Source organism: Crotalus tigris, unplaced genomic scaffold, assembly GCF_016545835.1.
Source record: "Crotalus tigris isolate CLP2741 ecotype Arizona unplaced genomic scaffold, ASM1654583v1 scf7180000018371.15429387391:27106975, whole genome shotgun sequence".
Classification (NCBI taxonomy): domain Eukaryota; kingdom Metazoa; phylum Chordata; class Lepidosauria; order Squamata; family Viperidae; genus Crotalus; species Crotalus tigris.
Genome location: NW_024096970.1, coordinates 9,706,673 through 9,724,678, shown reverse-complemented (window position 1 = coordinate 9,724,678; position 18,006 = coordinate 9,706,673). Strand labels below are relative to the sequence as shown.

The following is an 18,006-nucleotide window of genomic DNA, read 5'->3' as shown; positions in this document are numbered from 1 at the left end:
CAGTATAATAGATTCTACACTGTAGAGTCTGCTGCCTCTTAGCAAGTTATCAGTTTGGAAAACTGACTTCAATGTGGGAAAATATCTAACCTTAGCTCTCCACATACAACTTAAGCAGGCCTTACTACTTTACTTCAAAATATATGCCTCCTTCTTAAGTAAATGACTTATTTCCGCCACAGAATAGGGTCTTAAGCTACTGTATGCAAACAAGGAACAAATCTCATACTTACTAGCATTGATATTACCTAGTCTGTTAATCAAACATCTGCAAGCAAACAACCAAGCTGAGAGAGCACCAAGGACTCCACAGAATAGACTTTGTACTGTAGTCCAGTGTCAGCCTTCATTGGCATGCTGTTCTTCCTTGAAGCTTGAAAGCCTCTTATGACTTTCCTTTTTTTTTTTTTGCTGTCCTGAATTTCTTAACACTGTTGAATCAATTTCAGTAAGACTCATATCCTTCTGTGACATCTTAATCTTGGGAACATTGAAAGTTGTGGGCTGGTTGATTCATTTTTGAATTAGATATTTGGTATTGACATGTTTGGAGATTAGAGCTTATCCAACAATTGTGGACTATTACTATTCTTAATTAAGATTGTAAGAGCTGCTTTTTGGATTCAGTCCAAGTTACCACAGCATTTTTTCATCTTTGTTGTGGTTTCAGAATACTGTTGATAGATTAATGAAAGAGAAGATGCCCAAGAAAGTTGGAAGATGGTGGTTTTCTTGGAGGCGAAAAGAGGTACACATATTGCAATATGGAAAGGAAACATCCCTCTATGATGTCCAGAACAAAATGTTGCAGTTGAAATGGACTTTTGTCAGGTGTACTCAGTCCTAATGAAATTAGGTACTAGCACAGTGATGGTGAAACCTTTAGAGACTGAGTGCCCAAACTGCAACCCAAAACCCACTTATGCATCATTGAGTGCCGGGTGGGTGTGGCCCATTGGCTGGGTGTGGCTAATTGGGTGGGCATGGCCCACTGGGTGGGCATACCTGTGGTGGTAATGGCAGACTGGATAGGACTAAAAAGTTCAATCAATCAATTCCAACTTTGCAAGATCTTTTTTTTTCCCTGCGAGAAGTTGAAATTGACTGATTGAACCTTTTTTTTTTTTGCACACGGCGGTGGAGGCCTAAAGTGAAAAGGTTTTATAAAATCTAGCTGAAGGACTGGGACAATGGCACACGTGCCCACAGAGAGGGCTCTGAGTGCCGCCTCTGGCACCCTTGCCATAGGTTCGCCACCACTGTACTAGTACATCTCTCCTTTTATAGACATGGCCAAATCTAGTATCTTTGTATCCAATCCTTTGTAGCAGAGATGAGTTCCTTAATTTAATGAAGTCTTCTGTAACATGGTAGGTTTCCCATTCTGACTGGGAAATCTGGGATGTGTTATTCCAACTTATCTAGGTAACATCAAATGGGAGAAAGATGATTTAATGCTTGAATGGATATTTAAGGAACATTAACTAAAGATATTTTTATGTATCTGTAGCATGAAATCAGTGTCAGGAAGTCCAACAAAGTAGGCAATAATCAGGAGGACACTTCTCTTCAGATGTAAGTTGTGATTTATTGATATTATATGGAATTTGGCATAACTAAAGGCATGGCTGTATTTTCAATAAATAATTATAGTGGAGATTTAATAGTTTTGATTAAAATGTCAACTCACCATGACAAATAATATTCACTAGTACAAATCCACATTTAAAACTTACCTTAACAATTTGGAAAAAATAATTAGCCCTCTTTCCCCTCTCATCCCATTCCTTGACCAGAATTTTATTTTAAATATGAGAATTAATTTGTTGATTATAAGAAATAGAGAGAAGAATTTACTGGAGTAGAGATTTAATTATCGACCCGGAATCTATAGCTGAATATATTGTGTAAAAATAAAATAACACAAATAAAACAAGTTGAAATCTTTCTACTTAGGTTTACCAGATGCTAACTAATAGTTATTATTATTAACAATAATGAAAAATGCTGTGCATCTAATTCACTTAAAATCAGAACTCTAGGTAGAAGATAAGGGAATAGCCATCTTGCTCAAACTGCAGTTGATGCCTTTAAAAGAACACTGCATTTGCATACTTCATTTTCTAATAAGTTTTTGAAATTGCTTATTAAGTGTTTTTCAGCTATTCGGAACCTTTGGATCAACAAGTTTTATAGCATCATATGAGTTTTCTTCTATCCTTAGCAAAAAAAGAAAATGCAAGTTTAAAGACTTAAAAAAATCTTTTAGAATAAACAGCAAATTGATGATTACAGTTTTGATTTTGAAAAGTTATAAATAGACTAAACCTCCAGATGGATTTGAAATAAGATTTTTGAATTAATTATAAAAACCCTTCCCATAAAAAAATGCTTTTGTTTTAAATTCTCCTAAAATGATAGTTTAAGACTTTGAAGATTGGACACTAGAGGGAACTAGAAGGAACTAAAGACTATAATTAAAGAAGAAAAATTGACTTCCTAATACACAATAAGCAAAATATCTTAACACTGGACATGCTGAAGGATATTTTTGAACAATGGATCCAGAAGTTAATTTTAAGAGTGTCAGCCTCTATATATATTTCTGTTATGGAAGAAAAACAAATTTAACCAGACAAGACTGAGGCTGATATGAAAATGGATTTAAAAATGACAGGCTACAAGAATGATATGGAAAAAGATGCTAGATTGGACATACAAAAGAACTCGGCAGATATCTGAATCTGGCATAAATGAAAAACCAACAGGGTGACTGGATAATTTTTCTATACTGAATTTAACAGTATGTTAAAACTTAGCATAATTTTGTGAGAAGGGAAAAAATGAAAATAAATCAAATCTACAACATTATTTAAAAAGACTAAAGATCAAGATTATTAGAAGTTGGTTTATTTGATCAAGGTTAAAATAGATACGTTGCTATCTCTAGTCTAATCATTAAGTTTGGCCATAATGGAGTTTTGCTGATATCTGGACTGAAGTGACAATGTTTTATGGATTTCTTTATAGATAAACAGGAAATGGGAAGAAGAGAACATTTGTTGTATGTTAAGAGAATGTTTATCTTGGTGTGCAGAGTTGGGAGCCATTCTGTTGATTTCTGTTACTCCCTCTTAGACCTGCCAATCTTTGGAGGATTAGAGTTGCCATGGAACTATGTCATAGTATTTTGCATTGAATGATCTAAAGATGTTTGGATGAGGTAGTTCATAAGTGGTAAAATAAATACATTTGGCAAGATATCAGTTGTGATAACAATTTAGGTGATAACCCTTATTCCTTTAAAAATCATAAGTACTGTATAGGATTTATTTCCTGAATGAGTATTATTTCACATCATGGGACCTGAGCCATATTTCTTGGCCCTTACTCTCTTTTATGTTGACAATTTATTTTGATCTTGTGAACCATAGGATACAAAACGATTCCTCCAGTGATGATGATGATGATGTATCATCCCATCAAGGAGACAGATCCATGCCAGATGTTATCACACAGAAATTTCTTCCAACCTACAAGAAGTCCTTAAGACTCTCCTCTGATCAAATTGTATGTAGTTTTGAATATTCTTTTCTATATATTCCTTTTTGACTCAGAAGAGAACTTTCTGTTCAGGAAGGGGCTGCCAAAACACACTACCTAATTGGCTTTCCTCTTAGGTGGACTTCACAGTTACTGTTCAAACCTCTCAGTTATGAGTTGCATGTTGGGAAAAAAAAAAGCCCAGACTTGGCCCTCAAAGTTAAGAAATGTTGGGGCAAATTTGGAAGTGTAGTTGAAAATATGAGTAGGTGATGAAGTTTTGTGGGCCAAATTTTTCCTCTGTTAACTGATCATTAATAATTATTTTCCAAGATGGTATACAGTATTATTATTTATTTATTCATAAAATGTACATTCTTTTTTTGTTCCAAGAAACTAAAGGAATATTTGTAACTCTTTCTTCCAATTTTTCTCTATTCCTGGAAGTTGCTTGACTAGAGAGAAAGTGACTGGGCCAAAGTCAAGTCATTAGGGAGCTTCCATAACTGCATCTCCCTAGTTCTGCCCTAACTACTACCTCACACCAGTTCACCTGTAGGTAAAACATTGAACTGAGATCACTGAAATCCAGGTGTAAGTCCTCAATCAATTATGGAGCTCAATAGGGACCTCTGAGCCAGACACTTTCTCTTAACCTAATGCATCATGCAGATAAAATAAATGATGACTCCAGGTAAATCACCTTGAGATCTTAAAGGATGGGGAGAATATCAGTGAAGTAAAGAATAAAATAATTTAGGCATGTACAATTTGGGGCCATAGCTGAATGGCAAGTTTGACCACAACCAAAACAAGCAAGAGCAAATTTGAATTTGATTGAAATAGAATTAAAAATAATAGTTAAAATTAACATTCAATATTCATTTTGTAATATTCTGAAGGCTCCATTCAGTGCTTTGGAAATAGGACATGAGTACTACAATGTTAGATTTGGAAGTAGTTATCCATCTCTACTTTTTAAAAGGTCAAACTAAAAGAAATGTCTATTTCTATTTTGAAATTCACAGTTTGTTAAGAAAAGATAATATATACCAAAGTCTTTCTCAAGATGAACCATTTTGTTTAATCGGTTTTCAGTGAAAAGTAGATAGTCTCTACTACAAAACTATTTGTCCAAATATGAGCATCAAATTCTTTTTTTTCTTTTTATATGAGCATCAATTTCAATTGGGAATTATTTTAATATAAACATCAAGATAGTTTAAAATCCTAATTTCAATTGAATTGTGACCTTGCAAATTACTGACAAATTTTTGAGCAACAAAGAAGACTCTTTGATGTAATAGTCTCAATTTTCCAAATAGTTTAAAGGATTTGCAAACATTTGAGAGAATCAAAATTAGGGTGGACATATGAGTTGCTACATTTTGTCTGATAGCTTGGAGAACACAGAAAGAAGAGTGTTCACATTTGTGTTCACATTTATTTGAAAACAAATTACTGAATTCTGTGGCATTTCTAAATAGCAACTGATTAGGATGTATAACTAACAAAACAGTTCTGAGAAATATCATGTTCTAAATAAATATGTTGTAATTGTCTGCCTCTTTTTCCTCTTCTTTTGTTGTAGAAAAAGCTGAACCTGAAGGATGGCCCCAATGAGGTTGTGTTTAGTGTGACCACTCAGTACCAGGGCACATGTCGTTGTGAAGCTACCATTTATTTATGGAATTGGTATGACAAGGTGGTGATCTCTGACATTGATGGCACCATCACCAGGTAGATTCCCACTGGCAATGCTTCCTATAATACTTGACTGTGGATTCTTCCATGCCACCATTATTTCCTCTTGCCATCTCCCCAAAGGAGTTTAAAATTGATCTGTAGTTGTCTACACTTTTGCCAGCCTTGCCAAGCTTGTAGAGAATGTGCAGAAATCACTCTGAGTCAACCAATTACTTAATCTATGATCTAACTCAGGGGTGTCAAACTCGCAACGTCACGTGACATGTTGCGACCTATTGCGACTTTTTTCCCATTGGTTTTGGCATGACACATCCGGCCTGCAGGCCAGCTGGGCAGTTTGACACCCCTGATCTAACTGAACTGCAGATGGTGATGAATTTTTTTTAAAAAAATCCCTTGTTCCCCCAACTTCACAGTTTACAAAAGACATGTGAATGGTTGCTATCAGGGGAAGCTTTCAACTATAATGCATGCTTTCCTCAGGCATTTAACAATTTCTTTATGATGGTGAAAGGATAGCATACTAGCAATTTTGCAACTGAGCAACCACTGTAAATGTGGTTGCCAATGATGGCAATTTCTAGAGTGGGAGAAAGAAGTAGATACATCTCACCCATGCCTGCAGAAAAACAACAGGAAGAGGATGCCAGTGTTACTCATCCTTGACAACTTTAAGATGCTAGCTGGAGAATTCTGGAAATTGAAGTCCATTCATCTTAAAGTTGCCAAGATTGAGAAATGTTGCTCTAGCCAATGGAAGGAGAGAGATAGCAATAGACGTCATGAATCCTCCTGGGGCACAGCAAGTATTGCAGAGAATATTAGACTGGCATAGGGATTTATGCAAGTTAAACAAAAATAAAAAAAAAACAAAAGTCCAACCTATATGTAATCCAAATTCAGAACTTGGGTTTGGCTAGTTTAAAGAAAAGAAGAAACAGAGGTGACATGATAGCAGTATTCCAGTATTTGAGGGGCTGCCACAAAGAAGAGGGCATCAAACTATTCTCCAAAGCACTAGAGGGTAGGACAAAAAACAATGGCTGGAAACTGACCAAAGAGAGAAGCAACCTGGAATTAAGGAGAAACATCCTAACAGTGAGGAAAATTAACCAGTGGAAAAGCTTGCCTCCAGAAATCATGGATGCTCCATCACTGGAGGTTTTCAAGAGTTGTCTGAAATGATATAGGTTCTCCTGCTTGAACAGGAGGCTGGACTAGAAGACCTCCAAGATCTCTTCCAGCTTCTATTCTGTTCTATTCTCTACTCTACTCTACTCTACTCTACTCTACTCTACTCTACTCTACTCTACTCTACTCTACTCTACTCTACTCTACTCTACTCTACTCTACTCTACTCTACTCAGCTTATATGGACTAAGCAGCTTCTGCAGCTTCTGTGGTCATTTTGGGAAAAAACAGAAACAAGCTTGCTTGCTTATGCTCTTAGAGGGCTGAAAACAAAAACAAAACCACTCCTGTCAGAACAAGTTATCTTGAAACATGTCACTGCATGTCCAATTATGAATATTCTGCTATCACCCTTGCTTCACTTATAGGACAACTTGCAGCCACATTGTGCAGAGTTCATCATATACATTTTTTTTCTCATCAGGTCTGATGCCCTAGGGCATATCTTGCCACATCTTGGGAAAGATTGGACTCACCAAGGCATCGCTAAGCTCTTCCATAAAATCCATCTGTATGTATTAGTAGTCCAGAGATATGAAGATAATGTTATAGTTCATATACAACAACAGCTCTATTAACTTGCTGATTCTTTTAAAATATTAGATCCTAATTCCTTCTTCCAAAGCAGGTCAAGCTAGCTCTCTTTTTGTTACTCATATGCCAGCAAGCAGAATGTTTTTAGATAGGCTGTAATATAAGCTGACTGCTGATGATTTGTGATGCATATTTCATGAAATATTGTTTTCTTTTGTTGTTTTTGAAAGTTTGTTATTTAAAGTTAAAATAATCTTCTTGAATACTAGCCATTGAAAATCCTGCATCTGCCTACCTTAATCAATTATGTACTCTTAAGTCAGAGTTTCCCAACCTTTCTGGTTTTGCACACCGGAGGGGATTCTTCCGTGCAAGCAGCCAGCAAGTAAGTGCATGCAACTCCATTTGGGCAAGCGGCATGCACATGTGCCCGCTCCTCACCCAAATGCAGCCTGCGTGCACATGCTCACCCACTGCTCATGGGCATGTGTGTGCTTGCTCACCCGCTGTTCCCATGGCCCGGTTGCAAATAGTTCACAGTCCACTACTGGACCGCTGCCCAGCATTTGGGGAACCCTGCTCTAAGTCACTGGAAGGCCTTATATTCCTTTCTTAAGGATGCAATGTACTAAAATTGTTACCATGTTAATTTTTTGTAGCAAATACGGAGAAATGGCTATTTCTGCCAATAACTTGGGGTTGTCCTTGATGCTCTCTGAGCTTGGTTGTTTGCGTGCAGATGCTTTATCACACAATTTGGTAACATCATCAGTGCCAGCATCATCAGTTATCATCAGCTCTGATAATGTTAACTGGTCAAGTAATTAAAATTTTGCAAGCAAACAACCAAGCTCAGAGAGCACCAAAGACTCCATGGTTGTTTCTTATTTAAGATTCTCAAAGAATTGAAATCCTTGAGATTCTCTGCTAACACAACTGCCTAGGAACATGTCAAGTGTAAAATGATACCTATTTTAGACAATGCTTCTAGCTCATAGGAAATTATTTCTATCTCATTCTGGCTTCCTAAGATATGATTTGATATTTTTGATGTTCTTCTCCCCTGTCCTAATCTCCTTCTTGAACTTCATAATAAAGATCTCTATGTTAATTTTTGTATTAGTGTTTTCAAACAAAGGCTAGTCTACCTCTTATTGGGAATTTTACATGAGCTAGAAGTTACCTATTCTATACTAAGTCATTGGTAGTTCCAGATTCTCAATACTGATGATTTCTTAGGTGAATGGGAATTAGTCATGGGAAGTACATTTTTGTCTTTATGCAGAATTAAAATATGTGCAAAGCAAATTAACAAGGAAAAATGTAATGAACTGACATTCAACTAAAATATAAAATTGCTATATAGAAAAAGGAATAAGCATCATAAGAAACTTATAGTACGAATAAAGATAGGATGGTCAATATTTGGCCTAAGCTATTAAAACTGCATTCCATAACAACATTTGTTGCTATTCAGTTATTTAGGAAACATTGTCCTGAAGATATTGCTTTTGGTATCAACTACCTGATTAACCTAACCTAGACTGCAACATTTTGCTGATTTGAGCAAATCCCCACAAAATCAAATAGGGTTGGACCTGGTTAGTACTTGGCTGGGAGGTCACCAGGAAATACCAACCCTTCAACTGTGACATTGAAAAAAAAAAGCAAAATAATTATGACAAACCATTTCTATATAGCCCCAAACTATATGTCCAAAGATTCTCCAGGAGTTGAGTTTAACCTGAAGGAGTCTTTGCCTGTATAAATGTGACATAGAATATTGTCTTCATAGTAATTCTTTCACTTATTCCTTATTACTTTATTAACCTATAGTGACACTGAGGTGTGAAACCATATTTGATTGGCAACACTATATCTATTATATGATCCCAGATTTGTTGGGATTTTGCAGGGGATAAGCGACAGTGGCCTAATGCTGAACAGAAAAGAACACTGATTAGGAAAATAATCATTTGAAAGAGCAAATACATTTGTTGTGGAGAGGTCTTTGAGAAATGCTCTAAATATATTACTTTGTTCTATTACTTTCAAATGTGTGTCCCTTTGACCCAGTTGTAAGAGCTGATCGGGAACAAGAGCTGTTGTGCCATTCCTGCTGGAGGGGGAGATCAGATGAGGGGGTTGTTAAGCAAAATGGTTTCATTCCATTTGATATCGTCTCCATTCTAGCAACGGATACAGGTTTCTCTATTGTTCAGCCAGAGCTATTGGCATGGCACACATCACCAAAGGATATTTAGAATGTGTCAATGATAAAGGTTGGATGCTCCCCAAAGGACCTATCCTGCTGGCACCTAGCAGCCTTTTCTCGGCATTTCATAGGTAAGTATTTCCATGTAATGGTAGAGGGTGGTGTCTTAATTTGTGTGAGCATTGTTTTATTGCTTTCTTCAGAGATCATAGAAATGCTCAAGGATGTGATATTTAGTAAGTATGACTTGGAATTCATTGATTATGGTCCCATGTAAGGAGAAAGATGAAAGCTCTAAATTAAAATTTGGGTTTGCATCTGGAATTACAACCTTCCCTGACAAACAGGTGTCAGAAATTAACACTTTATAATTACTCCCCCCCTTTAAAAATCTTTAAGTACTTGATCAAGAAGAATGAGGGAAAAGCAAGTTCACCTTTCTAAACTATTTATCCACTGCATTATAGGGAAGTGATTGAGAAGAAGCCGGAAGTGTTCAAAATTGCCTGTCTGACAGATATCCGAAATTTATTTGGTTCCAATAGCTGGCCTTTCTATGCTGCTTTTGGGAACAGACTAACTGTGAGTATCAGTAGAATGAGGAATATGTATAAAGGAAATGAAACCTTGCTGATTATTATTATTATTATTATTATTTTGACATATATGCTGCTTGTGGTTTCTTCAACAGGATGTCTATGCCTACAAAGAAGTGGCATTGCCAGAATCCCGGATATTCACTGTAAACCCCAAAGGGGAATTGATCCAGGAACTCATAAAAATTACCAAGTCCACGTAAGCCTGCAGATTAGCCTATTCTTTTGCAGTCTGTAAATGTAACGAATGATTTACTTAAACAAAACATCTAAGTGGCTAATATAGGCAAAACTATGCAGTGACAAGTTTCTTCCTTCATGCTGTGATTCAGCTGAAACATTCTTCCACCTCTATCAGCATCATTCAGTTATACACAGCTCAGACATAAAGCTTTCTCCCAATTGTGCTGGATTTGAATGGAATCCTGTTGGATACATTCCAAAAAGTAGAACGTATTCGACAGCATTCCTTCCAAATCCAGCACAACTGGGAGAAAACTTGAATAAAGCCTGAACTTATAAAATCTAATATATATTTAAATTACATAAATTTTATTTTTGCTCTGGCTCTAAAAGGTAGAAATAGCCAGGGAAAAATAAACTTTACCTAATTTCAACATATATTAGATGTTATAAGTTCAGGTTTTATTAAACTTAAACAGAGTACTATTTCCCCATTTGGTTGCATTTGCATTTATAATTTTTACAACTTTTGAAGTTGGATATAATTTCAAAGGCCACATGTAACCTGGTCCCTCAGACTGTGCACCTACGTGTATAGAGGAAATTATGGAAGCATTAATGTGGATCTCACCACATTATATGGCAAGTGTTCTTAGAAATGAGCACAAGCAAGAAAGCTTACTATATATTACCACTATCTCTGTAATGGGTTTAATGTGAGATCCAAAGTTCAGGAGCATATGTATGGGGTGGACATAAGGGTATAATTAAATCAGTGGTGGGATTCAGCCAGTTCACACCACTTCGGCAGAACCGGTAGCTAATTTTTTGTGGCCCAGGCCCAGAATGGACTTTTGGAAGCAGCATCCACACAGAGAACTGGTTGTTCACTTATTTGAATCCCGCTGAATTAAACGCATTTATTAACATAATAAATAACATAAGTAAAAACAGGTATTCCTCATCAGTAATTGAACCCAACATGATAGTCATAAGTCGTGCTGGTCATTAAGTGGGTCATGTGATTGATCCAATTTTATATAATAATAGTAATTATTATTATTATTATCAATCATCGCACAGTCAGCCAGATGTTCAGACTGGATTTGGCATTTTGTCTACCTATCGAGTCCTTACCCAGGACCTGGGATAGGCAGATGTAGATGTTTGATGGTATTACAGGTATCGTCGCAGGATGGAAGCAGTTCCTAATAAGGCCGCCTTTTGCAATTGACTCATAGCAAATTTGTCAATGCCAATGGTGTTCAAGTGGTGCTCCAGTTGTTTTGGGATTGCGCCCAAGGAGCCTATGACTATTGGTACTACCCGTGCTTGCTTTTGCCACAGTCTTTCTATTTCTATTTGTAGGTCTTTGTATTTTGTTATCTTCTCCAGTTCTTTCTCTTCTATTATGCTGTCTCCAGGCACTGCCACGTCCACTATCCAGACTTTTTTGTCTTTCTTATCGACAATTGTTAAGTCTGGGGTGTTATGTTGCAGGTGCTTGTCTGTTTGAATTCTGAAGTCCCAGAGCAGTTTAAGTTTATCATTTTCTATGACGTTCTCTATTTTATGATCCCACCAGTTTTTGCTTACAGGCAAATGATATTTTTTGCAGATCTTCCAATGCACCATTGTTGCTACTTTGTCATGTCGCTGATTGTAATCAGTCTGTTCAATCTTCTTGCAACAGCTTACCAAGTGGTCCACTGTTTCTTCAGCTTCTTTGCATAGGCGGCACTTACTGTCTGTTGCTGTCTTCTCAATGTTGACTTTGTATGCATTTGTTCTTAAGGCTTGGTCTTGTGCAGCCAGAATTAGTCCCTCGGTCTCTTTCTTCAATTTTCCTGCTCTTAGCCATTGCCAGGTCTTGTTATTATCTGCTTTCCCAGCTCTTTTTTTCATGTATTGGCCATGTAGTGCTTTGTTTTCCCATGCCTCTATTCTGTTCTTCATTTGGTCTTTCTTGTAGGCCAGTTTGGTCTCTCCAGTAGTCAGTAAGCCTTCCTGATATACTAAATTCAGTGCATCTTCATCATTGTTCTTCAGATATTCTTCCAAAGCCATTTTTTTCTTCTTCAACCATCTGATGTACTTGTAGCATTCCACGCCCACCTATTCGCCTTGGTAGATAAAGTCTATCAATGTCACTGCGTGGATGAAGGGCATGATTCATTGTCATTATTTTTCTGGTCTGCATATCCATTGCTTTTAGTTCTTCTTGAGTCCAGTCCACTATTCCAGCTGTGTACCTAATGACTGGGATTGCCCAGGTGTTGATTGCCTTTATGGTATTTCCTCCATTGAGTTTGGATTTTAAGATCTTCTTCAATCTCTTGATGTATTCACCTCTAATCTTTTTCTTGACTTCAGTGTGCTTGATGTTGTCAGCTTGAAGGATACCCAAGTATTTGTAGTATTCGTCCTCATCCAGACTCTTAATGTTATTTTCGTGGGGCATCTTGATTCCTTCATTTTTCACTATTTTTCCTTGTTTGATAGTAAGTGTGGCACATTTGTCCAAGCCAAACTCCATTCCAATATCTTGGCTATATATACGGACAGTGTTGAGCAGCGATTCTATTTTAGATGATGTTTTTCCATACAGCTTCAGATCATCCATGTAAAGGAGGTGGGATAGTCTAGCAGATGTTTTTGATGTTTGATACCATGTCCTGAGTTATTCAGTATTGTTGACAGAGGAAAAACAGTGCAATAACCAAATAGTAATGGTGATAATGAATCTCCTTGAAATATTCCTCTCTTGATATTAACCTCTCCCAGCTTTTCACCATTGATCTGCAACTGTGTCTTCCATTGTGCCATCGATTTTTGCACAAATTTTCTGATGTTTCTACTTACTCCTGTTATTTCTAGGCACTTGATTATCCAATCATGTGGCAGAGAGTCAAATGCCTTTTTGTAGTCAATCCATGCCACATTCAGGTTGGTCTTCCTTCTCTTGCAGTTTTCCAAGATCATTTTGTCTATTAGGAGTTGATCTTTTGTTCCTATGCTATTGGGGCGGTTTCCTTTCTGCTCAGGTGGAAAGAGATTGTTTTCAACTAGATGCTGTTGTACTGCATCAGCTACCACACCAGTTAGTAATTTGAATGTTGTTGGTAAGCAGGTAATTGGCCTGTAGTTACCTGGTGTTGCCCCTTTTGCTGGATTTTTCATTATTAGGTAGGTTTTCCCAGTTGTTAGCCACTTTTCAATTTCTCCTCCTTGTAGTATATTGTTGAACTGTTTGGCAATGAGTGGGTGTATAACAGTTAGATGTTTCAACCAAAACCCATGCAGTTCATCTTCACCTGGTGCTGACCAATTTTTGATTTTCTTTGCTCTTTTTTCTACCATTTTTGTTGTTATTACTAGTTCTTTCATTTCAACTTCTGTTTTATTTGCATCCACCTCTTTTAACCAAGCCGCATCCTTGTTGTATTTCTTTGGGTTATCCCATATCTGCTTCCAGAACTGCACTGTTTCTTCCTTGTCAGGTACTGACTGATTCCTTGCAGTTTCTCCATTGATGGATTGGTAGAAACGTTTCTGATTGGATTGAAATTGGAGGTTCTGCCTATAGTTTGCAATTCGAGCTTCATATCTACTGATTTTCCTGGCTATAGCTGTTATTTGTTGCTTTATTATTTCCAGTGCTTCCTTGATCTTCCTTGTTTCTAAGTGGTATTTCTTGATTAGGTATTCTTTGGTCTTCTTGTTCTTCAGCTTCTTTTCTTTCATCTGTTCTAGCTTGCTTGCATGTGATCTTAACTTGCTGATCTTATTTTCTAGTCTAACCTTCCATTTTTCTGGTGCACTGTTTGTTTGTTTTTCTTTTTTGTTGATTTTGCATCCCAGGTATTCTGTTATAACTGCAGCTGTGCTGTACATTAGTTGGTTTGTTTCTTGCAGTGAATTGGTGCTTATACTTGATATTGCAGTATTTGCATCTTTTAATGCTTGTGCTAGCTGTTTCTTTGGAACAAGCTTCAATGCAGGTAGCCTTATTCTGTTGTTTTTGTGCTGTTCTAGATGCTCAGTTATTCTTTGTTTCAATTCTTTTATTTCTTTAGTTAGAGGGTTTTGTTCTTCCTGAGGAAGAGGTGCCTGGTTTCCAAATGAGAACAGTTGTATATCTCTACTGGATTCTTTCACTGCCAACTCCCCTGGTTTGCCTCTACATTCTGAATTACTTCTGGTAAGGCTTTGATTTCTTTGCCCTGGGTAAACCTTTGCAGTTCGTCCAATTCTGTTTCTGTGAATACTTTATTTCGTGTTATAAATCGGCGTTGATCTGCTAGTCTCTGTTCTGTTATTTCTGATTCTGGATGTTGTTCTTTCCAGAACTGGTGCATTCGTTTTAGATATCCTCTTCTTGTTGGACTTGATCTGTAGTAACAGATCATTATTTCTTTGTTTTCCATCACTGTGTATCTGCGACGGGTAAACACCTTTTCTTCCAGTAGTTCTGCAGCTGCTGGCCCTGGTTGCTCAGCCAACAGTCCTGAGTCCTGTAACCCATTTTTCACCAGATATCCAGGAACTCCAATATCTAGTGCGGACCTTGTTAACCCGGGCGACGTCCGAGCCGGTATGGCATTCTGAAATTTACGTCTCACCATATTTTTTATGGGAGAGACACTCTTTGTCTGACTCCTCTGATGAGACCTGTCCAGTATGGTTGAACCTCTGGCATAGCTCTCATCTTCCTCAGAGTACACAAGCCCCACAACCACGTCAAGGTAGTGCCTCACTGGGGGATTATTATTATTAGTATTATTATTATTAGGATGGCTGCCTCCCTTCTGCAGTGATCACATTTGGGTCACACAGCAACTGGCTTTCATTTATAGCTGTTTGCATCATCCCACAGTGACATGACTGCGATTTACATTTTTTGCCAGAAACTGGCATTTACTTCCCGTTTCTGGCAAAAAAAAAACATTCATTGCAGATAATGGGTTTGCTTAACAACTACTGCAAAATAATAATAATAATAATAATAATAATAATAATAATAATAATAATTATTATTATTATTATTATTATTATTATTATTATTATTATTATTATTATTATTATTTTGCAGTAGTTGTTAAGCAAACCCATTATCTGCAATGAATGTTTTTTTTTTGCCAGAAACGGGAAGTAAATGCCAGTTTCTGGCAAAAAATGTAAATCGCAGTCATGTCACTGTGGGATGATGCAAACAGCTATAAATGAAAGCCAGTTGCTGTGTGACCCAAATGTGATCACTGCAGAAGGGAGGCAGCCATCCTAACTTCAAATCCAGATCATAAGTATGTGTTTTGGGGGTCCAGCGTAACTTTGAACATTTGCTAAGCGACCAGTTATGCCAGGACTACCTGTATTTGCTTCCTTAATAAAATTTAGGAAAAGTGTGTACTCCGAAACTATAAATGTGCAAGAAAAAATGCTTGCTGTTTTTAATTGTTCATGTCCTCTTTCTTCTAGGTATGAGCGCCTGGGTGAGGTCGTAGAATTTCTCTTTCCACCTATTGGTGAAGATGTGGTTACTTCTCTGGCTTGCCCAGAGTTCAGCCAGTTCTCTTACTGGAAACCATCCCTGCCTAGCGTAGACTTCGAAAACTTTGTCTGATTGTTCTGAACCAACATTATTTCCCAAGGAATTCTTACTTTTTGGTCCTCCAATATGATGGTTAGGCGGCAAAATAAAGCTTGCTATTTTTCCTCCATTATGTAAACTACTTGGCCTTTAGAAAGGATGTGTGTTTGTAGTGAGTAAGGAGCATCTTGTGTGGAAATGTGTTCTTTCAACCCAAGATTTGACTGATATGCTGTATGATTAAGTATTTGTGATATCGTTACGTGATTGTACTCTAGTCTTTATTCTTAGATTGCAAATAGACTTCATGATGTTAATAAGGGCGGAAAGTCTCCACTCCTCCCATCCCCCAGTGTTTGGGGTCAACAGAACTCATGGCCTAGAAGATAAGCAGCTTATATAGAACATTTTTCTTCCACTCACCAGCATAGTGCTTTAAAACCTACCAAACCATGTTTCACCTAGATGTTAGTATTTTAAAGAAATGACACCCCTTTCATAATGCTTTCAATTCTGTGCTGCTTTTGTTGATTAGAAGTATTATGGATAGGACATTCTTTAAACATTACTTCTGAATATTGTGACATTTAAAAAATATTCTCTAGTGCTGCTCTGAACTAGACCCCTGGTTTTACAGAGCCTCTTCTGAATGCTGAACTCTGTCTCTTGAATGTAGCAATAGGCATGAACACTGTGACTTTCTGTAATGGGATATTTTAAATCATGACGATAAAGAAAATGTAGTCTTTGACCTTATGGTAATTAATAGCTGCCAAATTCTTTTCTTTATTAGCTATGATATTTTTTATAATGTCTTTGGTTAGAGATATAGTCAAACACCAAATGTCCATTAGCACGGGTAATTCTGAAAATCAAAGATTATATATTCTTTATCACAAGGGCACCAATAATAAAGGTGGGGAAAGTGCAATACAATAAGCAAAAATCACTCATTTTGTAAGATTTGTGCAGATTTCTTTTCTCTAGCGGACATTTATAGTTTTGTTGTGAATTTAATGAAAATTGGATTCAGGGAGCCAGGTCTTGTTCTACTTCACGTGTTTTCCTCCTTTGTAAACCTAGATTGGGGTACAGTGAACAAAAGGATATTTCACTCAAGTCCTATGAGCCATCTATTTGCAACATTCTATGAATTTCCTATGGTCTTCATTATGCAGACCTTGTTTTCTGTCAAGAGGAGGTGATTTCTAGTTATGAAATATATGGTAGATATGTAGGAATTTCCAACTTCAAACTTTGGCATCAATTTAAAGGATCAGGTGACATAAAGAGTCTCAGCCTCAAACCCTGAAAAGCTGCAGAAAGTATTTTCAATAAACCTACAAAAAAGTGTTCTCTTTGTCATCACTGTTGCTACGTGGTATCCTAAGCAATAACAACTTCCAGTTCTTAACCCCAAAACTCTGTAAACATAATTCTGCTGTAAACAGGCAACACATCACATTGTGATTTGAATAGGAGATACAGCACATACTTAACTTGAAGGATCTTATACATTTGAAAACTTAGCTACAGTATCTTATTTGATAACTTAGTCTTTAACATGCTAAATTAGTGTGAATTAAAATTCAGGATCTTAGCACCTATTGAATTTGTACTTTAACATTATTGAATTTATCAATCTGATTTGCTCAATCGGTTGTAATTGGCCAGTTGTCCAGCATACTAAACCATAAAGTGATTTGTTTGTTTGTTTTTGGCCTTGCATTATACATTAAATGATTAATATATTATTGGGCTGAACACAACTCCTAGAGACCACAGGGGTGCACCATTTAGGTTTTTTTTTTTTCCTGTTGTTTTTTTTTTTTTGCAAAAGCAATTATATAATTGAGATTTTGGGTTTGAAGACTAAATAAAAGAATCCTAAATCAACATAAATTACCATGCTGGATATGTGCAGTCTGGAGGACCTAAGATATCATTTTCAAAACTGTTAGGTGATAATTTCACATTGTTTCCAAAACTGACAGATGATGTATCCTAATTTTGAAAAAAAAAAATCTCCTTTTGAAAGCTTTGTCCAATCTAATCCTTAAGAGGGGCTTTGATTTTCCACAGAAAAAGAATAAGGAAGCATCCCAAATACTTGGTCATGGGCTTGCCCAAAATGAAGAGGTGTTCTTCTATTTAAATTATATTGATTGATTCCAAATGTGCACATATGAGCATTTTATACAAACCTAGACCTCCTTTCAGTGGCATAGTTCCCTCTTGGTTTGGTAATGCGTGAGTGGATTTTGCAAATCAAAGTAGTGTTACTGCCATAAAGTATAAGCTATATATCTACAGCTACATCCCTCTTCTTCTTCCAGTTTTTACCAGTGATCAAGAAAATAACATTGCTGGTCAGTTTTGTTCCATTTTCTCAATATCTTAAATGCCTGTATAGTTTTCTGGAAATTTATCATTAGAAGATGTTTCAG

The 18,006-nt window shown here is 36.7% G+C and overlaps 1 protein-coding gene across 6 annotated transcripts in view; it reads left to right on the top strand.

Annotated features, from left to right (window-relative positions):
* The window catches only part of LPIN3 (lipin 3), a 72,878-nt gene extending 55,966 nt beyond the window's left edge, over window positions 1-16,912 (top strand). For 4 of the 6 annotated variants that reach the window (XM_039351360.1, XM_039351359.1, XM_039351358.1 and 1 more), the window contains exons 12-20: window positions 671-748; window positions 1,511-1,575; window positions 3,435-3,570; window positions 5,135-5,283; window positions 6,866-6,952; window positions 9,169-9,321; window positions 9,658-9,772; window positions 9,882-9,985; window positions 15,448-16,912. In XM_039351360.1, coding sequence (XP_039207294.1) covers window positions 671-748; window positions 1,511-1,575; window positions 3,435-3,570; window positions 5,135-5,283; window positions 6,866-6,952; window positions 9,169-9,321; window positions 9,658-9,772; window positions 9,882-9,985; window positions 15,448-15,592 — 1,032 coding nt within the window. In that variant the 3' untranslated portion in view covers window positions 15,593-16,912. Of the gene's footprint in view, window positions 1-670; window positions 749-1,510; window positions 1,576-3,434; window positions 3,571-5,134; window positions 5,284-6,865; window positions 9,773-9,881; window positions 9,986-15,447 lie in introns of those variants that run through there. The other 2 variants (XR_005557685.1, XM_039351361.1) reach the window with 2 other exon arrangements.
* The last annotated feature ends 1,094 nt before the right edge of the window (window positions 16,913-18,006 follow it).